Source organism: Protomyctophum parallelum (genome assembly GCF_964188405.1).
Source record: "Protomyctophum parallelum genome assembly, chromosome: 18".
NCBI lineage: Eukaryota > Metazoa > Chordata > Actinopteri > Myctophiformes > Myctophidae > Protomyctophum > Protomyctophum parallelum.
The window spans coordinates 23,810,879-23,835,878 of NC_139716.1; the positions used below are offsets into that span (position 1 = coordinate 23,810,879).

The following is a 25,000-nucleotide window of genomic DNA, read 5'->3' on the forward strand; positions in this document are numbered from 1 at the left end:
TGTGACCAGGCTTTTCTCTTTGCAGGGTTTTCAATGTGACTAACACACAATACTTACTGTACATAATGTATACATTGTGTGGGAATCATTTTAATTAACCTGAAAGGCTGCTGTCAAATATTGTGGAAACTTTGAATGGCTTCAAGTTAACTGCATCTATTAATATGTTTAATTTTTTTTTAATTTCTTTTAATTTAACACCAAGATGCAGGCCATAATGGACAATGTGAGCCATCGGCTCCACAGTATCCTTGTGGGCCGGAAAAGCAACCGCAGGGATCTGTTCCGTTCAGTGCCGTGCAACACAAACCGGTTCAAGAGAACTTTTGTACCAACAGCTATTAGGCTCTTCAATTCGAAGGCCAGCCGCTAGGTCTATGAACTGGACTGAGGTTTTTTAGATTTTAGTTATTTATTGGCAATAACAAAGGATTTTTTAATCATCCCCACTGTCACCTTTTAAATGCTTTTTAATGCCTTTTATGTTTATTCTCGCTTAGTCTTTAACATGTGTCCCCCTGCTTTTGTGATGTGTTTTTTAACTAACATGCCTGTACGAGCTTTGGGATAACCTGAATTTCCCCTTGGGGATCAATAAAGTATCTATCTATCTATCTATCTATCTATCTATCTATCTATCTATCTATCTATCTATCTATCTATCTATCTATCTATCTATCTATCTATCTATCTATCTATCTATCCTCAGGGGTGACTCCATTGATTTGTTTTGTCATTGAGAAACTCTGCGAAGGCTGGAACCCCCGCAGCACGAATAATCACTTTTCTCCGGTGAACTTTTGGACACACACGTCTGTGAGTGAGTGAGTGAGTGTGTGTGTGTGTGTGTGTGTGTGTGTGTGTGTGTGGGGGGGGGGGGTTGTATGCAATATGCATGATTAACATGGATGTATTCATGTAATTAGAACAACAGGGGATATCGAACGTTGTGTAACTGACTGTATACCTTTACGACAGCGCTTTAAATATTTTATATTATTGATACATGTCAGTGTTGTTGGGTGGTTGTTGTGTGTAATGTGCTCCCGCGGCATCGCCAGGGAGTGTATCGATCAGGGACGGTTTGACAAAAAAAGAAAGAAAGAAAGAAAGAAAAAATCAAGACAGATAGCATGGACAGCAATAAAGACTTATGCTAATATTCTGACCCAGTAAATGAGCAATGGCCCCTGATAAACCGTGCACGCATACACGAGCACACACAGCAAGAGAGAGACAGCGGGGGGGGGACACACACACAGCCTCAGTGTATGGTCGTTGCATGTGGTCGACTTTGAACATGCACGCACGCACGCGCACGCACACACACACACACAGCCTCAGTGTATGGTCGTTGCATGTGGTCGACTTTGAACACGTGCACGCACACGCACACACACAAAGAGAGACCTGTTTCACAACATGCAGTGAGTGATTATCAGCGTGCCAGGAAGAGGAAGAGACCTTTTTGGGGTATAATATAGTCTCGCCGTGGCCAGACAACGTGTTCCACAGTCTCTGAATGCTATGATATAGATCAGGGGTGGGTAACTGGCGGCCCGGGGGCCACATGCGGCCCCCACCTTCACTTAATGTGGCCCTCAGGTTCATGTCAGAATACTGAGATAATATTGGTTTCAGCTGTTACTATTCCACAACATGCAAACATGACCTGCTGTTATTACTTCAGTCTAAATTAGTAGCTCATTGCTTCAACACAGGTATAATTAAAGGCATTTGAAATTACATAAAAAAATTAATATTCAGGATTCCAATTCAAAAATAGCAAAAATTCAAGATTTCAAATCGAATATAGCAAAAAAATAGCCGATCTACAAGCTCGAAACGCGTCGCAACGTGACGCGTTTTGAGCTTGTAGATCGGCTATTTTTGCTACGACAGTAATATATGGCCCTAGGGAGTGTGGAAATATAGTGGCCCTCTCCATCGTCAAAGTTGCCCACCCCTGATATAGTCTGTGTAACGGTGGCGGAAACAGATATCGTATTTATCCGTCCGATCAAGCTACGTTGAGATGACGTGTTATTCAGAGAAGCTGGTGTAATCACTTCATTTGTGCGGATCGCTGAATGTATCCTTTCCGCATTTTTCCCAAGCGATTCGCCTGGTGTCGCCTGGTTAGTTGGAACATCCACGCCCATTCTACACCATATAAGGCAACAGGAAATCTCGAAATATGTCATCATAGCCGGCAAAGAGGATTCCCAAACTTTAAATTCTATACAACAGCGCGATGAGCTTGTAGAGTAGTTAATTTTGACAGGAGGTTCTCTGCACGGACAGATCTTCAAGCAAACAGCGCGAGTTATATGTATATAATTATAAACTAAACTTGCCAACTTGGCACGCATTGCTTCACTCCTTGTTAAATGTCAGAAAGTTAATAAGTTAACTGATATGTTACAGTTACTTTCACATAATGAGAAAGAAAGTTAATTTGTACTCTTCACCACACGACCAAATGCTATATTACAACTCGGCAATGATAAGCCCTTACTGATGAATGCACTGCAGGGTTATAAAAAAAAGAAAGAACACTCGCCTGCAGAAGTAAAATAGATATCTGATGCTTTTTTTATCAGAGCTGCATTGATTCATGCGGGGAATAGATTAATATCATCTCACTGTCATCTGTCTGAATGCCATGTGGAGAATGGATTTGTTTTGATCATGGACACGTATAGCATATAGCTATTTAAAAGTTAAAACTGACTGGCCAAATATGTGGATTTATAGGGCGAATTAGCCCTCGTGACTGCTGTCTGTCTGTCAGACCGGCATGTCTGTGAACCATAGAATGCCATACATAGAATGCCAGTCGGGCCGGGCCATGTTCTGTCCTGGCCGGGCTCACCGCGCCGTTATATTAATTTTCCAATGTAAATTTCACCCAGATTGGACTCGGTTAAGCGGCAGCATGCTGCTGTCCGCCACACACACACACACACACACACACACACACACACACACACACACACACACACACACACACACACACACACACACACACACACACACACACACACACACACACACACACACACACACACACACACACACGCACACGCACACACACACACACACACCGACAGTCAGAGAACTTCAACTGACTCACTAACTAAACAACACTAACACACACTAAACAATGTTGGATTCGTACAGTGCAGATTAGAATGCAGATAAGTGTAGCCAGGCCTATGTTCTTATTATAATTGTGAGTTTGTTTTTTAACATGCAGCGAGTCCGCGAGAGCCGATCTACAAGCTCACAACGCGTTGCACTGCGAGTAGAAGCTGTCAAGTGAGAAGCACAATCGCGCATGCTAGAAATATCCTAATAAAAAAAGAAAAAGGTGTCGGGCTTGCAGGGGCAGTTTCTGCATTAGACTCTAGGCTAACTTGCCTAGAATGCATGCATTTAGGCATACAAGTGCATACAAGTGCACTCTGCTTTTTATGTGCTGACCAATGTTGGGGACACATGCCTACATATTTTATCTGAGATTTGGGAACTATTTATTGATTCAGCATGAAGACTAAAGCCTTCTGAATACATCCGTAAATTCCTCCGCCACCTAAAGAGGTCCCGTAGGATTTGGCGGAGTTTCCGACCAACCTACTGTACGTGAACGTCAAGTTCACGGCCATTTCCATTAATTCCAAATTAATGTGGGAAATCCACGTAAATGCCTTTCCGCTAGCGTCACGTCATGTTATCAGCGTAAACGCCGTTGTGAATTTGGACACAGAGAGAGAAAGAGAGATGGAGACAGATAGACTTAGAGACAGAGAGACAGAGAGAGACAGAGAGGGAGAGGGAGAGAAAGACAGAGAGACAGAGAGAGAAAGAGAAAGGGAGACAGATAGACTTAGAGACAGAGAAAGAGAAATGGAGACAGATAGACTTAAAGACAGAGAGAGAGAGAGAGAGAGAGAGCATTCAGCCAGTGCACAGAATCAGTCAAAGAATCAATTTTAAATTTGTCCGCCAGGATGGTGAACGCGGCAACACCGCCGTGGATCTTAATTACGCAAGATGTGCCGGGAGAGAGAGAGAGATGGGGTAGATGTTACATATTGAGAAGGCATGATTTCACACCTCACAGCCTTGAAAACACACACGAGCGCGCACGCACGCACGCACGCAGCAAGAGAGTGACAGTGGGACACACACATCACAGCTCAGTGTATGATCGTCGCATGTGGTCGACTTTGAACACACACACACACATACTGTACACACACCACATCACACAGTGCACCATCACTGTATGACCTTGAGCACATATGCGTGCATTTGCAAGCACACGTGTGTTGCTGTGGGTACACACACACACAGAAACAGCCATACCCACACACACACACACACACACACACACACACACACACACACACACACACACACAGTAACCGCAAGGTTGCCAGTTCGAACCCATGGGCTCCCCAGAGTTAGTGTTGAAGTGTCCCTGCACTGAACCCCTAATTGCTCCTGATGTGCAGGTTGGTGCTTTGCATGGTTTCTGCCGCCATCGTTGTATGAATGTGTGTATGTGTGAATGGGTGAATTGATGCACAATCTATGTATAGCGCGTTAGATAAAGGCGCTATATAAGTGCACCATTTACCATGTTCACACACACACACACACACACACACACACACACACACACACACAGACACACACACACACACACACACACACACACACAGGGCGACTGTGGCTCAAGAGGTAGAGCAGGTCGTCTACCTCTACGCAGGTGATCCATGGGTCGGCGGTTCGAATCCCGGCTCCTCCTGTCTACATGTCGAAGTGTCCTTGGGCAAGACACTGAACCCCAAATTGCTCCCGATGTGCTGGTTGGTACCTTGCATGGCTTCCGCCGCAATCGGTGTATGAATGTGTGTGTGAATGTAATGGGTGAATGTTTACACACACACACACACACACACACACACACACACACACACACACACACAGAGCTCTCTGTTTGAAATCTTCGGTGCCCAGAGGCCTTGGTGTATCAAAGGGGTTTTTTCCCATGGTGGCGTTATGAAAGCCTCTGCGCCTCCGCCCCCCCCCCCCGACGCCAGCGGTAATCCGGCACCACCCCCCCCCCCCCCCCCACCCCCACCTTTTGACCCCCCGCCGGGCGCTCGCCCTCATTCCCCTCATCTGTCTGTGATGCTTTCACTTGTTTGTTCTCCCCATGTATGGGTTCTCTGTTTGTTCTCCCCATGTATGGGATTCTCTCTTAAGCCCCGTTCAGACCAAAAAAAGCTAGAAAAGAAAGCAAAGCAAAACTCATTTCGACGCAGCTTTTTTTTTAGAAAGTGTACAAGGTACCTGTCACTCAAGCTGCCTGGACTGGCTTTGAGACGAGAGAAAGAAAACAGGCAGTTTGAGCAGCTGCGCATTTGAAAGTCTAATGTAAAATAGCGACTGTAGAGGAGAAATAATTATATATTTAGTTACATCATAACCTATTTATCGATGAATACATAATATAATCTTGGTAAACTTGTTTGTAAATAACCGAACGGGACCGGATCTCAATCCCCCCCCGTCTTCAGTGCTCATGTCTCCCCCCCACTCCGCTCTCCTCTCCCCCATGCAGGCCACGAGCGAAACACTCCGGGCATTATGTAATGTTAATGTTGATTTAGCAAGAGCATACCGTAGAAATACAATTGTATATATCCAGCACGTCGCAAAAGCAATTAAAACAGCTTATGTTTACGTGCGGTTTCCCACTCAGTCCCAAGTCTCCCGGGGAAGGGAGCCCCTATGTCGGCGCTGTCTGTCTGTCACTGACCCTCCTCGGCTGGCTATATGTGGCAGTATGTGAGGTTCCGGGGGGGTGGTGGAGGAGCGGTCTGCTCCTCCACCACCCCAATAAGGTCCAATAACGGACCCCCTACAGCCAGCGACACACCCCATTCAGGGTGGGGTTGAGCCTTGGGGGGATGTGGGGTGATCACACTGCACATTATCATTTACAGTCCTCAGTTCAGGACAGGTCGGATCAGGGATGTCCACATGCATATCATACAACTGATATAAAGGTTATTAATTATTGATCTCTCTCGCACACACACGCGGTGCACACACACGCGGTGCACACTACCGAAGGAGCGCGCTGGGGACTCGGGACTTTAGTTCTTTGTCTATAGACTATATATATCTGCTCATTTATAAACCGTGTGTGTGATTAGTCCACGGTCAGTGTCAGCTACGGGGTTCAGTTGTTCACCTCTCCGGTCGGTGGGAACCGGCCGGGAGGGGGTAATTACTGCATGGGCACTGAGAGAGAACTGGCTCGCAAGTGATCCCTGTGTTTATCGATTCAGAACGCAGCAAACCAATCACAAAACACGGGCAACATATTGCATAAATAGAGGGGGTACATACAACTGATATAAAGGCTATTCATTATTTATTTTAACGGTATGATTGACGGTGCAAAAGTGTCAACAATCAACATACACTGCAGCTACCGACAGACAGACACACACACACACACACACACACACACACACATGACGACCGGCACAGAGCGCTGAGAGCGGGCTGCTCCTCCCCTCTTCTCGGGGAAAGTTTGGGGGAAAACTCAAGACACAACAACCGGTTGGAACTATATTGTTTAGTTGTTTGTCTATCTATCTATATCTGCTAATTTATCAACCGTGTGTGTGTGCACTGTTTAGTCCACAATCAGCGTCAGCAACGGATAGCGTTCTGGACTGGTCAGTAGTCCATCCATAGCTTCGGTGAGAACCGGGGGGGGGGGGGGGGGGGGGGGTGAATGCAGGATCACTTCTCCCCAGAAACCGTGCCAATCCACTGGGATAAAACTGGCTTGCGACGGAACACGGAACACAACCTGTTTTCACCGCTTCGACAACTTGTTTCTCATATTTCTATCGATAAATATGCTATGGTCTTGCCAAATATCCATTCATATTTCATATACAGCCCATATTTAAAAAGTATTTTTTTAAATACGGAGAATCGGGCCGGACAGCTCTCGGAGAGGCAAATGGTTTTGTGAAATGAGCTCAAACCACGCTGTGCTCTGATTGGCTAGACGTAGCTTTTAAAAGCTTCAGCTTTTAAAAGCTGCTTTAAAGTTAAGTTTTGGGGAGAAAAAAAAACGCAAAAAAAAAAAAGCTGTTCATTCCAAGCTTCAAAACGCGAAAGCTGCTCTGCATAGAGATAACATGGGACCACGAAGCTAAAGCAGAAGCTAGCTTCTGCAGTGTGAATGCTTTACCCCTTTTCCACCGGTCGGTCCCCAATCTGTTCCTGTTGGTTCTTAATCCATGAGCCAGAGCTTCAAAATGTGAACGTTGATTATGAATTGAGTGGGAAAATCTATACCTATAGTATATTGAATTGTATATAAGATCAGATATTAGTAAATTAGTATTACTAGCCCTTACCCATTGTGAGATATTTGCCCCCCCCCCCCTTGTGGCCGTGGGGGGTACTGCGCCCGGGTGCGTTTGTAATTGACTAATCAATTCATTAATAATCATTAATGTATCAAATCGAAAATCGCCCTCCATATTCATATGGTCAATGCCTGTGTGAAAAGTGGGAGTGATTGGTGCAGGCAGTAAGGAGTTACGGCAGTGTTTCTGACAGACACACACACAGACACACACTCAGACGTTGTTAGAATTATAGTATGATGATAACTCTTCCACTCTCTTCCACAGTAGTAGCTTTTTCATATTTTAATTTTTTTGCATATTTTCCTATAATGCCTCATTTGCATATTTAAAATAATAATAATACAATAAATCATTGTCTTCGTGTAAGTAATCAACTGAGGAAGTTTCATGGTGATAAAAATCTAATATAGGTATGGTTTTGCCCACTCAATTCATAATTAACGTTACCGCTCTGGACTACGAACCACAAAGAACTGAACCGGTTCCCATTGGGAACCAACCGGTGGAAAAGGGGTCTCTATGCTCTCCTCCTGTGTGGCATATCTTTCCTTCTCCGGTTGGCCCGACCTCGGGTCAAATGTACTGTACGCACTATAGAGACTGAACCTATGGCGGTGATGGAAAAATAGTACTCACAATAAAAGTATGAAAGTATCAATACAGCCAATACTAAATAGTAAATGTCCGGAATTCCAGGAATTCTAAATTTACTTGAGTAAAAGTACAAATGTATTAGCATCATCAAAATGTAAATTCTTAGGCTACGCACTTCCTCCAGATGGTGCTTCTAACAACAACATTACATGTTTATAGGGCAGTGGCGATTACAGATTCTTGAGCTGTCACCGACAGCAGGGCACAGCGAGGACATTGACTCCGAGGAGCAGTCCTGCATTTGTGTACAAAAGTCGTAAATTAAATAGCTAATAAATAAGCTGTCCAACATCAGAAGCATTTCTGAAGTTTTATTTTTTCTCATTTGTTTCATAATTAGTGCTTTGAAAAGCAGCCAGTATGCAGAGATACATGGCTTATCTGCCTGCCATCTGTTCAACATTTCTCCCTCTGACTCCATCTTTCACCTTCTTTGACATAATTCACACATCACACCTTTTTCATCGTCTGCTTTTGTTCTAGGCTCCCCTCATTCCTGGCTCATTTACGCCTCGCCTTTTGTCTTAATTGGTCTTAACAGGATCGACTCTATCCTGTTAAGCTAAATCATGGCAGATCACTCAGCCGACGTGACAGTTTCTTCACCGCAACGCTACACCCATCTGCCATGTTTGTTGACAACTCTCCTTCGCTTCATGTTACCTCCATTTTCACCGTTCGCACCTCTCCGCCTGTCTCTCGCTATGTGTCGCTATAAATACATGGTGTCTTTTTTGGTCTGTCTGTCTGTATTGTTTCCCGCATATCTCTCCATCTGTCTGTCTTTCTCGTTTCATTGTTCACTTTTCCACCATCACTGCAGCCACTTTGTTTGCTAGATAGATTAACTTATTTGCATTTCATTTCTGTTTTATTAAAATGTTAATCTCTTTTTCACACTGTTGAGTTAAAGGATCTCATTGCTTGTAAATGGTAAATGGTAAATGGTGCATTTTATATATAGCATCTTTATCCAAGGCGCTTTGCAGAGATTGTGCATTACATTCACCCATTCACACAAACCGATGCCGGGGGAAACCATGCAAGGCACCAACTTGCACATCGGGAGCAATTAGGGAGTTCAGAGTCTTGCTCAAGGACACTTGGACACTAACTCTGGGGGAGCCCGGGTTCGAACTGGCAACCTTGCGGTTCCCATCCAGTCACTCTACCCCTGAGCCACCGCCGCCTTGCGTGACGTTACTACAGGCTGTGTTGTATGAACATACAATAAAAAGCCTTGTGTGCATGTACGTGTTGGTACGTGTTTGTCTGCCAGCATGCCCAGCCCAACACTGGCAGTAAATTCTGTCTGGCCTTGATGAGAGAAAGGATAGTTAAACAACTTGGGGGACATTTAAGGCCCCACCGGGGGAGCCTATAGCGATAGCAATCCAAATAATGAAAATGTAATTCTACAGGCATAATTAAGTTAGAGATGTGGTGATTACCGCGCGATCCATTAAAAGTGATGAGAAAAGTAATTACTTATTCAATCAGCTCCGGCTTTATGAGGGAAACGGCGCTGGCGCCACGTGTCGCGTAACACCGGTCCAAGTCATTACGTTTACAAGGGCATCATATTTTTTGGTGAAGATTGGCGCTCTTGACAGCTTGTTAAATTGTTACGTAGTAGACCCTGGGGTGTGTGGAGAAGGGGGGGGGGGGGTGGGATTAAATGCTGTTCATCACTAAAGGGATAAATGAAACATTGTGTGTGTGTGTGTGTGTGTGTGTGTGTGTGTGTGTGTGTGTGTGTGTGTGTGTGTGTGTGTGTGTGTGTGTGTGTGTGTATGTATGTATGTGTGCATGCATGTATGTGTGCGATACAAATCTCCTAGTGGGCGTTCCTGCCATCATTACCTATATGTCCTCCTATTGGTTGGTATTTGGAGGGTAAACAAAGCAACACATACATTTGATTGGCTATCGCCGGACGACATCGTCCAAAGATGTTTTTTGGGGCGATGTTTTTTGGGGCGACGTTCCTCCGCCTCTTTGCCTGCTATCGCCGGGTCCCATAGACAGGGTCCCATAGACAGGGTCCCATAGACAGGGTCCCATAGACAAATAATGCACTTCCGGGAAAAATACACGTCAGGCTGTCGCCCGCTGTTAACTAAAACAGCGGGGGCAGAGGCACTTCCTCATTGGCCACAGAAGCGGGGCTACACACGGGGTTATAAGCACAACACGTGTAGGCTTTCAAATGACCCCCCCCCCCCGCCACCGTGCACTGACAAAGCGCCGGCCCGTCAACGGTGACTCACGTCTTTGAGGCAGCCCATGAAGTTGTTGCTGACGGGGGAGCCGGGCAGGTCGGCCGTGTTGGGGCTCCCCCCGATGTAGAAGAAGTCATCGGAGCCCAGCATGGTGTAGTCCTCCTGGGTGTAGCCTGTGGTGGTCAGGATGCCGTCCACCGAGATGGTCACCTGATGGCATTGGCAGCAGGGCCCAAAACAGACGGTATAGGAGGAGAGAGTGATAGTGAGTGGGGGAGGGGGGGGGGGGGGGGGTAGATGATAGTCAAGAGAGAGAGAGAGGGAGGAAGAGGAGCGAGTAGAATGAAGAGGAGAGACAAGGAAGAGGCTGGATTAAACACTGGCACCATGGCGTTGTTGTCCCCTATATACGTTTGTTGTCGTTTGATTGGTCGCTTTTTTAGGTTTGCGAGTCAGAGAGAGGGGGGAGGGGTTTCACTTCAGAGTGCAGTTGCCTGGGTTGAGCCACTGGGTGGCGCTGTGTTGTGTGATCGATTGGTTACTAAATGATGGCAATTTGAGTTTGAGTGAAATATTATGCTTAATTAAGCTCAAGCTGTAAGTATTTCAACTCGGGGTAACTACCTTGCTCTACGAGAGAAAGAGATCCAAAGGAATTGCTATTGATTGCACTTAATCTCAACCATCAATGTTGCTTGTCCAACATTATTATTCTCATAGTTCAATGGTCCCTGCCTGGATGCATAAACCTCTAATGGACCGTTAGGTTGTTAAATGTATTCTCTTTATTCCCGAATCATTTTCTTGTGAACACGCTTTTCTTTTTACTCTACAAACCTCAGATGTTAGATGCATGCAACGGAATAGGATATTTCCTTTGGAATGTAGAGCTATTTGATGAGCAGCGTGCTGCAGGTGTGTACCTCACTAATGTAGAGCTATTTGATGAGCAGCATGCTGCAGGCATGGACCTCACTAATGTAGAGCTATTTGATGAGCAGCATGCTGCAGGCGTGTACATCACTAATGTAGAGCTAATTGATGAGCAGCATGCTGCAGGCATGGACCTCACTAATGTAGAGCTATTTGATGAGCAGCATGCTGCAGGCATGGACTTCACTAATGTAGAGCTATTTGATGAGCAGCGTGCTGCAGGCGTGTACCTCACTAATGTAGAGCTAATTGATGAGCAGCATGCTGCAGGCATGGACCTCACTAATGTAGAGCTAATTGATGAGCAGCGTGCTGCAGGTGTGTACCTCACTAATGTAGAGCTATTTGATGAGCAGCATGCTGCAGGCGTGTACCTCACTAATGTAGAGCTAATTGATGAGCAGCATGCTGCAGGCGTGTACCTCACTAATGTAGAGCTAATTGATGAGCAGCATGCTGCAGGCGTGTACCTCACTAATGTAGAGCTATTTGATGAGCAGCATGCTGCAGGCGTGTACCTCACTAATGTAGAGCTAATTGATGAGCAGCGTGCTCCAGGCGTGTACCTCACTAATGTAGAGCTAATTGATGAGCAGCATGCTGCAGGCGTGTACCTCACTAATGTAGAGCTATTTGATGAGCAGCATGCTGCAGGCGTGTACCTCACTAATGTAGAGCTAATTGATGAGCAGCATGCTGCAGGCGTGTACCTCACTAATGTAGAGCTATTTGATGAGCAGCATGCTGCAGGCGTGTACCTCACTAATGTAGAGCTAATTGATGAGCAGCGTGCTCCAGGCGTGTACCTCACTAATGTAGAGCTAATTGATGAGCAGCATGCTGCAGGCGTGTACCTCACTAATGTAGAGCTATTTGATGAGCAGCATGCTGCAGGCGTGTACCTCACTAATGTAGAGCTAATTGATGAGCAGCATGCTGCAGGCGTGTACCTCACTAATGTAGAGCTATTTGATGAGCAGCGTGCTGCAGGTGTGTACCTCACTAATGTAGAGCTAATTGATGAGCAGCATGCTGCAGGCGTGTACCTCACTAATGTAGAGCTATTTGATGAGCAGCGTGCTGCAGGCATGGACCTCACTAATGTAGAGCTAATTGATGAGCAGCATGCTGCAGGTGTGTACCTCACTAATGTAGAGCTAATTGATGAGCAGCATGCTGCAGGCGTGTACCTCACTAATGTAGAGCTAATTGATGAGCAGCGTGCTCCAGGCGTGTACCTCACTAATGTAGATCTATTTGATGAGCAGCGTGCTCCAGGCATGTGCCTCACTTCAAGAGCTGTATAGTAAAAGTAATGCTCAAAACGGTACCATTTCAAAAGCAGTTGAATAGTGCTAGAGACCTCCGGGACCTTCGGGTAAAACACACCAATATTAAATTGTCCCCATGGGACGCATCTTTTTGCACAAAGCCACGAATGTGTGCATTTGAACACTAAAGCATGCAGCACACTCCAACCGAACACAAAATAAACTTTGCGTGGGAAGGGCTTGCAAACACCGAACAAAGTTCTTAAAGGACTACTTACTCAGTATACCTGGTCCTTACTAATATAAAATGGCACAATTCCCAGTTCAGAAACCTGACTATCGGTGACTTCCTAGAAATATAGCATGCTATAATAGATAACATTGTTCTTTCATTAATAAAAATTATAAAAAATGACCAAACCAATGTTTGAAATGACCAAACCTGCCTATACCAATGATGTCACCGGTAGACAGGTTTCTGAACTCTCCACAGCCCACATATAAACAGAGCAGATGAAAACGGTACCACATTATAATTCATTATTAGTGAGGACCAATTATGCGAAGATGAGGAGAAAACAATTTTATACAGACCATGGGCTGTATTTTGCGTGTCTTAAGTACCAGGTCTTATTCCCTAACTCGAGTAAACTAAAGACCTGGAGGCGTGATCAATGCCATTTGGCTATTCTGAGTGGCCAAAGAGCATTGACCACACCTCCAGGTCTTTAGTTTACTCAAGTTAGGGAATAAGACCTGGTACTTAAGACACGCAAAATACAGCCCCATATATCTAGAGGCAGAGTTAAGCCTAGGGCCACGCAGGAAAAAATAAAATCACGCCCACCTTGATTTTAAAAGATCTTGGATGTGCAAGAACAGCTAAACAACTACCGAACAATATGCGGACATAATGCAATTCTGTTCGTATAGACCTATACCCTTAGAGCCAAACAAAGAATGATCGAATGATCGATATAGAAGTGGCTGCAGCCTTGTGGAATCAAAACACTAACTATATACCGTATGAAGGCAGATGCATGGTTATTGAACAATAATGGACTTTTTAGTCTGGAGGTGGATGAACCATGAGTTTCAGAATTCTCCCCCAAGGTTCTTCTGACTGTAGGGAAACTGTACATTATTTATATTCATACAGGTGTTCTATTGTGCATGTCTGTCTGCCAAGGTTAAAATAGTTTGGGATTCTTCATTTTACTTCAGTTTACCTTTAGTTTATTTTGAATATTTTCAGGTTTTCGCTAGTTTTATATTTTGAAAATGGCAATAGTTTTAGTGTTTATTAGTTTTAGTTTTGTATTACTTTGTTCAATTTGTCTGGTGCACGATTGAAAAGATACAGGCTATTGTGTAACAGCAAGATGGCAATTGAAAAATGTATTCAATTACAGATGAACTGCCAACCATCCACAAACAAAACCTAAGGGAATTTTGTCCATAATTTCAGTTAGTTTCGTAAACACAAAAAACTAGTTAGTTAGTTAGTTATTTGTTAGTTAACAATATTATATTATAAGTAACCTTGCTGTCTGTCAGTAGAATATTAAATCCCAGGGCATTTTGAATATTAGGCTATGCTATTATGCACACACCCCTGCCATCACAAAAGTGCCTCATGCATTATTTTCTTTTTACGTCATTACATTATTGACCACAACTCCATTTGAAGCTAATGTGTTTGCTGGGTTTAATTAAGTCGCATCAGCTCAGTGTTTTTGCTAACAGCACCACGGTGATTTTGCTATTATATATTGTGACCTGCCCTGCATTTTGATTTGAAAGGGACCTACACAATTAGTAACTAATTTATAGTCTAATTATCCTAATAGAGCTGGCCTAGGCAGGGGCACACACACAGCTCTCCAATATGGTTTGATTCAACAGCTGTTATCCTGTATGCATGCCTTGGCTTAGTAGAAGCTGCATACATTTTGCACTGCAGTGACTAATGGCCTACTCATACTCCAGTTTGAGGTGGTAGCTCATCACAGCGGTGTAGTTTTATAAAGGTTAGAAAAACTACAACATTATGTCACTCAGCGGCGACACATCTTTTTTTACACGTTTTTTACAGTCAGACAAGTCCTTTCACTTTTCATTGATTGGTCTAGAAGTTGGGTGGGAGATCCCTTTGGTTTTGCAGGCACAGAGTTTCACATCTGAACCAGCAGGAGGCGCTGTCAATGCTTCAGGGCATCACAGCGAGTAAGATGGCCTCGACTCATCATGAAGGTGATTACTTATCCCCTAAATCTGGAGGATGTATGAGCCTTTAGTAGAAGCTGCATATATACTGCACTTTACACAGACATTGGATTGCCTTTTTCTAACTTTTGCACACCTATACTTCAGGTAATTCATTTAAATTAAAGTTTGAATTAAGATTGTTTTCATTGGATGTTGATATTAACTTAAGTCTTACTGTGTTTGTTTATCTCACACAATGGACATGGCTATTATTGCACTAACTTTTATACAGTATACTGCTACCATGACCCCCCAATTAACTACTATGTTAGTTTCCACAGTGCTGCGTCCCGTGGTGTCCCACGGTCTGAAATGGAGGAACATGATGGAAACCCAGACAAGTGCACTCAACAGATCACCCCTCACCCCTCGCTGAGTGCTCAACATTTCACTATTTCATTTATTGTCACTTTTTTTTTGTTCCCCACAGATTTATTTTCCGTACTTCCCTTGTGAACAGGGCAATCCATTTTTATGTCTGCTGTCGCTATATATACTTGGGACAGAAAGAGGGCAGTGGGCAGCAGTATAGCGCTGCCGATGTGGTTGTTGGTGGTGTGGCTGGGGGGTCGTCATGGGCGTGACTCTCGATAGACTCTCAAGGGCTGACCTCTTCAGTGATCCTACAGTGAGGAAAGAGACCTAGGGGGTGGTGTTGGGGCGTATGGGGGAGTATGGGAGGGGAACCCGGCCTGTCAGTTTGATTCATAGTGGGCTGCCGAACCTTCACCTAAAAACCCAATTGTATTTTATTAGATTTATGAATTTTCTCCTGGGGGAACCTGGCTTAAAGTCGTTAAGAGTAAGACCCAGCGCAAACTCCATCTTGAGTGGCGGATGTGGAACTCCGAAAGGCGAATACGAATAGAACTTACAAAGCTGTGTGGACATTGTTGTGAATTCAGTGGAAAATACAATGGAACACAAAATATCTATAGCAGGAGCATGCCCTGCATTTGCATGTGTTTGTCGTGCCGCGGTTGGTTGTTGCATGGTGGCACCGCGGTGGAGGCCTGTCAGTGCACGCTTGCGGGCCCGCCGCTCATTAGCACCATTAGCCAGTCATTAAACGACCGACATCATCAGCCAGCTGCCAGACACCTGTGAGGTTTCCAGCTGAAAGAAGGAAAATGAGAGATTAGCAAACAGTTGCCGGAGCTCAGCTCACTTACCCCCTCCTTCGCCTTCCTGCTCTCTTAATTCTCCCACTCTCTCTGCTTGGATCTGAAAGTCCTACCTCCTGACTCCAGTGGGATATAATACTTGTTTTATGTGAATGGAGTAAAATAAAAATACATTTGACAGATTTTGACATCAGATCATTGACCTCAATGTCAAAAACTATCCTGCTGAGACGATGCCAGAGAAAAAAAATGCAAACACAACAAAACAAACAAATAGTCTCACAAAATGAACAAAGCCTAACTACGGGAGTCCTACGGGACACTGGGAATTATTCAATGAGCTGATGCTTCAACCAGTGCAATGTCCCGTGGCCTAATCTTACAAGCACTTGCATCATTGGCCAGAGTTAGTGTTTAATACATCACAGGTTGCTAGTTGTAATTCCTCGCTGCGACTGATCAAGACCCGCAGGAGTTGGGTCAGTGAGCATTTCGAAATAGACATGTCAAGCTATTAACGTGGAGTTGTTTCCTTCTCCATTAGTTCTTTAGAGCACTGCATGAGCCTGGGGATCCCCAGGGGTCCCCCAGCAAAATGAGGAACAGTTTAGAAATGTAAGGCCAGTTTTATTTTTTCAGCTAGCCAAGATAAGTTAGATAGCCGATCTACCTCAGAGATCAAACGCTTATAGATTGCCTGTTTTCCCAAATCTTTACAAAGCTTCAGTTATGGAGGCCCCGAAGCCACAACAAACCTCTTGATCTCCATATTCTAACTTTGTTTAGGCATGCCTACTTGATCATACTGCAGTGTCTCACAATAGTATCGACAGTAGCAGATCTCCAAGCTTGACACGTGACACAAAGCGACATGAAAAGTAACAGTATTGGACATATGAGGTTTCCACCCGACAGAGACAATATACCAACTTAGCATCCTTCACATAAATGTTTGAGAACCACTGCTATAGACGAATTAAACTGCACTGGGAAAAAACATTGTGCAAGGCTAATGGCTAATTGATATGCATTTCACGTTGATACATTTTTTCAGTTGAAAATGTGTTTTGGTACACACACAATTAGCCTCAAAGAGAGCTATTTGTCGCATTCATATTTCAACAGCCAACAGGACAAAGTCAAGGTCTCCGCATGCATGCCAGCTCGTCATGACTAAATGTTATCTGCAATCACAATTGCGCTACCTGTCGCTCACACACTGTACTTTGGATCGCATGCCCTTTGAAATTAAGAACGTATTTGCATAACCATTAGTAGCTCCATAGCTGAAAAGTGATCCCTGCCATTACCATTAGTATTCAACCTTACACAAACTTACGTAAGTGACATTGTTTTGGTTAAACGCTTAAACCTTAACCTCAATGTTCAAAAAGTAATAATTTCTGTCGAGTGTTTGTTCAGTAACAGCTAGGGGTCTCCCTGTCTCTCCCACACTTAAATGAATGTAAAATACATTTTCAGGCACGTACCCATTCACAAGCTTTAGTCCTAGTTTCTTTGCCAATTTATTTGTGGCATCACTTCCAATTTAACTCGTTTTTTGTTTTGTTTTCACTGCATGGGCAAGACACTGAAGCCCCATCTGCTCCCGATGAGCATGTCGGTGCTGATTTTTCCACTTAGTTGGTTTATGAGTTATTTTCAAAAGCTGAGCACCCACTGCCTTAACCAAGGGCAGTATCCAGAAGAAGCACAACTACTTTTCTTTCTTTACCTACACCACGGCAACCTCAGCAGCAACCATACCTCAACTTGTTGTTGTGAAAACGCACCACTTCAGACTCCATCAAAGCCCTTCCCGTAGTATTTGTCCTAGCCTCGATCTCCTACAGGCGTATGCAAAGGCTCAACTTATGTAACTTTGCATTTATGTAGACTTATAGCATTTGATGTAAACCTAGCACTATAGTTTATATATGCATATTTATTTTTATAGATAGTCCACTGTTACGTTCTTAGCTTAGGCCTACGTATGATTCAACTACTTTGTATGTATATGATGTATTGCCATGCTTTTTGTTCTTACTTAATGTAAGTCGCTCTGGATTAAGAGTGTCTGCTAAATGTTGTGGCTACAGTATACTGTGACCACAAGGCAGTGTATACCTCTGATTACACACAGATCAAGATGTGTGTATATCCTCCAGTGTATTGAGAGACAGCTTTGTGGAGTAAGTCATATTGACTCTGTGCAATATGCTTTTGGCCCTTAGGTCAACAGCGGGGGGATTGCAGACGGATCCTGAGCAGATCAAAAGCAGCTCCAAACAATTACCTGAGTCACCTCGGAATTGATTATGTTACAATGTCTGAGCAGATGGAATAACTGTCTGGGCTGTTTCCACCAGACAGAGAGTAGCACTGTGCTGTAAGTTCAATAGGAACAATGGCAAAAATATATATTTCTTTCCATTGGCCAGATGTGTATATAAGCTATAACAAGCTCAACAGAACCCTATCTTCTAGGTTTAGGATTTAAAGAAACCTTATACTGGATCTGTTTAAAAATAAGTCTTATACACCAGTTAAAGAGTAAGACTTAATATAACATGTATTGAGGATGAACACTGGTAATTTGTGTTCTCCACATAAAGTCTATTCTTGGTTGGTGGTTCTTAAGCTGGGGGTCATGACCCCAAGAGGGGGTCGCCAAATAAGTTGGAGGGGTCTCTGATGAATGTGATATTTAAAAAATAAAAATAAATAGAAAAGCTGCTTTGGAGCTGTCACTTCAGCACCGGTAAAAAAAAACGTCTGGCTGCTGCTGAGTTAGCTAATACAGGGAGCTTTCTGTCCAGCACCCTGTGCACAGTCACTACATCTAACGCACAGGGAGCTGTCTGTCCAGCACCATTGACACAGTCACTACATCTAACATACAGGGAGCCGTCTATTCAGCACCATGGACAGAGTCACTACATCTAACATACAGGGAGCCGTCCGTTCAGCACCATGGACAGAGTCACTACATCTAACATACAGGGAACCGTCCGTTCAGCACCATGGACAGAGTCACTACATCTAACATACAGGGAACCGTCCGTTCAGCACCATGGACAGAGTCACTACATCTAACATACAGGGAGCCGTCCGTTCAGCACCCTGTGCACAGTCACTACATCTAACATACAGGGAGCCGTCCGTTCAGCACCATGGACAGAGTCACTACATCTAACACACAGGGAACCGTCCATTCAGCACCATGGACACAGTCACTACATCTAACATACAGGGAGCTGTCTATTCAGCACCATGGACACAGTCACTACATCTAACATACAGCGAGCTGTCCGTTCAGCACCATGGACACAGTCACTACATCTAACATACAGGGAGCTGTCTATTCAGCACCATGGACACAGTCACTACATCTAACACACAGGGAACCGTCCATTCAGCACCATGGACACAGTCACTACATCTAACATACAGGGAGCTGTCCATTCAGCACCATGGACACAGTCACTACATCTAACATACAGGGAGCCGTCCGTTCAGCACCATGGACAGAGTCACTACATCTAACACACAGGGAACCGTCCATTCAGCACCATGGACACAGTCACTACATCTAACATACAGGGAGCTGTCTATTCAGCACCATGGACACAGTCACTACATCTAACATACAGGGAGCTGTCCGTTCAGCACCATGGACACAGTCACTACATCTAACATACAGGGAGCTGTCTATTCAGCACCATGGACACAGTCACTACATCTAACACACAGGGAACCGTCCATTCAGCACCATGGACACAGTCACTACATCTAACATACAGGGAGCTGTCCATTCAGCACCATGGACACAGTCACTACATCTAACGTAAAGGGAGCTGTCCGTTTAGCACCAGGTACACAGACACTACTCACTACATCTAAGGCCTCACTCACACATAGGAGGCAATTGTCTCATGATTGATATTGGGGGGGCAGCTTCAATTAACTTCCTATGAGGAGGGCTGCCTTCAGCATCTGATGGAAAGGGCATTTAGAGTTCTCAGTACGGTATTTAGAATTGAGATAGTGAATGATGCACCATGTCAGATTAGGATAAAAAAAAGTGATAGACAATATCAGTCTCCTTCATGTCCAGTTTTGGTTGTTCTCCATTCATTGACTTAACTGTAGAGAGCAGATCTGATATACCAGAGTGACCTGACCACATGAAACCTAGCATGCACATAATGGTGGCGAGCATTCAGCAAAACATGTCACATTGTTCAATGTTGGTCAACAAAGCACTATATGGTTTAGGTGATTAAAACAGAAATCTATTCCACACATGCCTTCAAATATTCTGTTGAAGCATCGTCTCGGACGAAGCTCTTCCCATTATTTCACACTGAAGGCAAACACTGATAAAGCCCAACAGACACAATAGCCATTATAGGCGTGTATATATGAAACTGCAACTTTTCAACAGCCGCGCGTCATGAATCTCTCAGACTCATTGTTGCCAGAACAAAGTAATGAAAATGGGGCGAAATTGATCACCTTGTCATCCTACAGATAATAATGTGAAATTGATTTATTGGCTCGAGAGCAGTTTCAGACTCCCTTTGATTTACATTCAAGTCCGTTGACAGCCCACTCCTTCTTGTACTAACTAAACTAAAATATGCTCTCTCTCTCTCTCTGTCTCTCTGTCTCTGTCTCTCTCTCTCTCTCTCTCTCTCTCTCTGTCTGGATACAGATGTGTTCTAGTGCTGATTGCACACATATCCTGGCATAATTCACAATGCACAAAGCTGAGGCATAATTCATTCCAGTTGAATGAAAACAGATTGTGTCACGTGACATTTTTGGAATGGCAATCAAGCAATGGGGGATGTGGCTGAAGGCATTAACCAGCCACTGAATCCACTGTCATTTGGACCTATAATGCAATTCACAAAATGCTGTCAACGATTAACAGCAGTCAACATGAAAAATGATCCTTTACAATACAACAGTACCAAACACACCCAACTCGATATAGCACATTTGATTAACCTCTATACCAAGTTCCTTTTTTGAACTTTTCAGCCAGCTGCTCTACAAATGATAAAACATCCGCGACACTGCTTGAGCAAAAAGGGCTCTGTGCTGCAGAGCCATGTGTGTCAAATACATCAGAGGCTATCCGCCCGAGAGTTGTTCACAGCCAAACACGCCATGCAGGGACTGGCAAAGTTCAACTCAGGCCAAGAATTCAGTATCGTACACTACCTATAATGCCTTTCTTGTGTGAAACCTCAGCTGGGGAAATTAGATCACTTATGCTCATAATACACCCATATATCCCTAAATGATTCCATCTCCATCTCCACCCTCAGGCAGAGCCAACTGCGCGAAGAAGAGTTGTTCTACGACTGGCTGGAATCACGCATGCAGAGCTCGGATCGTGAACTCGGGACAAAAGAGAGAGAGTTCACATCAGGCAGCTTTTGTGGCATCCTGCAGGCCAGCCAGGCTGCTGCGGATGAGAGTGGCATTATGTGCGTTGCGCTCAGCTGAGCGTGTCACTGGCTCTCATTGACCGTTAGAGGGTTTGCATCACTCCAGGACAGCGGCTGACCGCGGGGAGGACTCCCATCGAGTGGATCCCCTCACGTCACGTCAACATGGGACGGATATAACTGTGGCCGTGTCAGGTGACACACTGAGTGGCGCTGCGCTGCGCTCTTGTTAATATTTCACTAATTATTGGATATAACAACATCAGATTAAGGTAAGAAAAAGGTTCATTCAGAATTCTCTTTTAACATTATTTTCTGGTGGACCCCTGGAAACCCCACGAGTCCCTCAAGGACCCTCGAAGGTTCCCGGACCCCACATTTAGAACCACTGGCCTAAGCATGTCACACGCAAAAGTGTGTACACGTCCGCATATACAATCACACATGCACAGGCACATGAACAACCATAGTTGTCTCCAAATGCACAGACGAACAGAAGCAAACTCTAATGCCCATATTACTGTCATCATTGATTTCAGTAGTCTGGCAGCAAATGCAGTTACTGACTGGGGTGGAAAATGAATAAAGAGGCTACGAAAAAAGATAATCAACTAGCTGCTGCTTCCATGAAGGAGTGCATCAACGTGAATCCATGCAGCATGTCTTTGATAGGAGCGCTGCAGAGATTTATCAAAGCATACCTTGCTGGCAGCTTAAGTCAGCCATAATATGGCAATATGACCATTTTTTGCATCGAGGCTATATTATAGCCTCGATGCAAAAAATTGTATGTTTGAAGCTATTTCCCATCATCAAGCCCTGTGCGTATACATGCACGCAGTGTGAGGCAGCGCTGTGAGAGCCGACTCTTTGTTTGTGAGGATGTGTGTTCCGTTCTCAAAGGATTCCTATACCTTTGCTCATAAACCAATAAAGTGGAACAAAGCGGCACTCCAAAATAAAAGATCTGGCTCAGATGCAATTCCTCATGACTCCTTTACTTGCACTAAGCCCGCAGTCTCTACTAAGTTCAGCAACAACAACCTGTACAGTACACCCCTGTCCCTGGGATAAACACTGGCACCTTTCAGCCTCGATGTAAATTACTTCAATAACCCATGCAAAGGCAGAGAGGAGGAGAGAAGCTTACCTTGACAATACCGCATACACTGCATCACTTACACTTACCCTTATCCGTGTTTCATCCCAGTATTTTCAAGGGAGGCCTCCTCAGACTAATGATCATTACTTACCCGCTGAAAAGAAAACCTTGCCTCTAGGACAGAAAATGTGTTATAGGTTGGAGTTAATCAATCTGTAAACAACATTTCATGACATGAAACACCAAAAGTTCACACACTGGAAATGTAGCACAAAAGCATGTCCTTTTAAGCAAAACATGTTATAGAAGTTGAACTTCAAACCCAACATTGGCATCTCTCTTCCCTATATAGGTCATTGCCAAGACCTACAGTAGTTTTCCTTTCAGCAGTGGAATCCTTCGACAGGTGTCTGGCAGCCAGCTGACTACAATTGACCCGGTGCATACAGGCCTTGTGGCAGAAGAAGGTCCCGCCCTTCAACTGTGAACGTGGAGTCTTTGGCTTATAAGCTATACATCCTTAGGTTTGGAAGGGCATGAGGGCCACAATTACTCTTTGGAGTCGGGGGGGCCTCTGGTGAGATCTTTTTTAAAGCATTGAACGTCCAAGGGATTTTATTATTGTCGTGTGTTGGAAGAGTTAAGGGGTTGGAGAGGGTGAACGGAATCGGTTAGTACTTTAGTAAGTAAGGGAAAGTCAGACACAAAAATGGTTTGTTAGTACAGTTATTACAACAAAGGTTTGATTCAAACAGTAGATTAGTTTGTTTTAGTAAATTTTGTGGTAGTAGTAGTAGTAGTAGTAGGTGAGGATTCTTTCAAAGTGCTCTGAAATTTGATTTGCTCAAACCAGTTCCAGATTTGGACTGAATTATGAGTAATTTTCATGTGACACGGGTTTAGTTAAAGAAGAAACAAAATGATTCCACCCACCCAAGCTAGTAGGGTGACAACACGAGCCATGCACTTAAATGTCAAGATGACAGTAATGGGAATGGAGTCACAGTTCCATTAGACACGACACAAACAGATGAGCTATCAAAAAAAACAAAAAAACTAAAGAAAGAAATCGGTTGACACATGATGCAGCAAGTGGGGGGAAGTGAATCCAAATTCAATTTGAGAGCACCACAACACCAGACAAATGGAAAAGGAACGGAGCTTTGAGGTATAAAGGGTTTTATTATAGATAATAATGCAGCGAAAATTTAAAACATCTAGACACGCGTGCAAAGATCTGACACGCTCTGGGCTAGAGCAGCTGTTGCACCCTGTGAGGATGCTGGTGTCAGGTTCTAGCTAATAGTAGCATGCAAATCCATGCAGGACAGAACAACCACTGGATACCATTCAGGGGGGGGGGGGGGGGGGGTATAGGGGGGGATCAATGTCAACAATCACGGATGATACCATTCGGGAAAATGAGAGGGTTTCTCTTTTTTTTAAGAATTGGAAAACTTGAGAGGAGAGAGGGGGTATAGTTGTCTCAATGAATAGAGTGATTCTTGTTCATACTCCAAAAAATCTATCTTATGAAAATGCCTTTGACTGTTCCCCACTTCTGAATGCAATGTTTTCAATGTGACCTACAAAACGCTTCGTCACTTCTGTCATGTTTTTGGCCAAGATTGATCGAGCGTTCTGTAAAAGAAAAAGAGACATTGTTTCTTTTATTTATTTTTTCTCAGACCAAACTGTTTCCACCAACTCCCATTGCATGGTGATTGATTGGTCAGAATGGTTTGCTTGACGCTCGAGTCTTCTATTCACTGAGAAAATGAAAAGCCATCTGTCCTCTCTTATTTTTCCTTTGATTCTTTTTTTTGTGTTATAGCAAGGTAAGGTATGAGGTCGTTATTCGTTTTTAGTAAATAATTATTGAAGATAAAGGGGAATAAACAAATAAAATCAACTCAACAGAAAATAAAGAGTCCAAAATGTTTTATGGCCATATTGATAGTATTAGGACAATTGATATATGTATGTATATATGTTAGCCAAAATATATACATTATACATATATGCTCAATGCGATCTGTATATCAAGGACAACAAAACAAAAGAGATTTAGGGAAGTCAAGTCTCTTCATGCATAGGGTGAGGCCAGTAAACTTAGAAGTATACAGAGTTGTGTGTTAGTGTTAGTGTTAATGAGGAGTCAAACGCACACAGTCAAGACATTCCCAGAGATATACCGGCATGTATATACTGTTCACAGTATATAGCCTACTGTACAGGTATCAAACACTGACAACCATCCGCAGCCGGTCCAGTGGCAGCAAGTAAGGTCAATCATTATCAAGTATGTTAGCACACATTCAAGCTACCTAAAAGATACTTAAATTAGTCTCAACAACACACTTTGCAAATACTGTATGTATGCATGCACTGTATTTTCTTTTTAGTTTTTCTTTTATGACCTCAATTACACCCACACCACCTGAACTTTGAACATTCAGTGGATTTTTCCGTGGCCTGGGGTTTTCTCC

At 43.9% G+C, this 25,000-nt stretch overlaps 1 protein-coding gene across 1 annotated transcript in view; it reads right to left on the minus strand.

Annotated features, from left to right (window-relative positions):
* nrxn2b (neurexin 2b) overlaps positions 1 to 25,000 on the minus strand; it is a gene marked incomplete at both ends in the record, with an annotated part of 864,412 nt that overhangs the window by 513,787 nt on the left and 325,625 nt on the right. Inside the window, one exon of the mRNA XM_083789063.1 lies at positions 10,400 to 10,561. Coding sequence (XP_083645189.1) covers positions 10,400 to 10,561 — 162 coding nt within the window. The remainder of the gene's footprint in view (positions 1 to 10,399; positions 10,562 to 25,000) is intronic.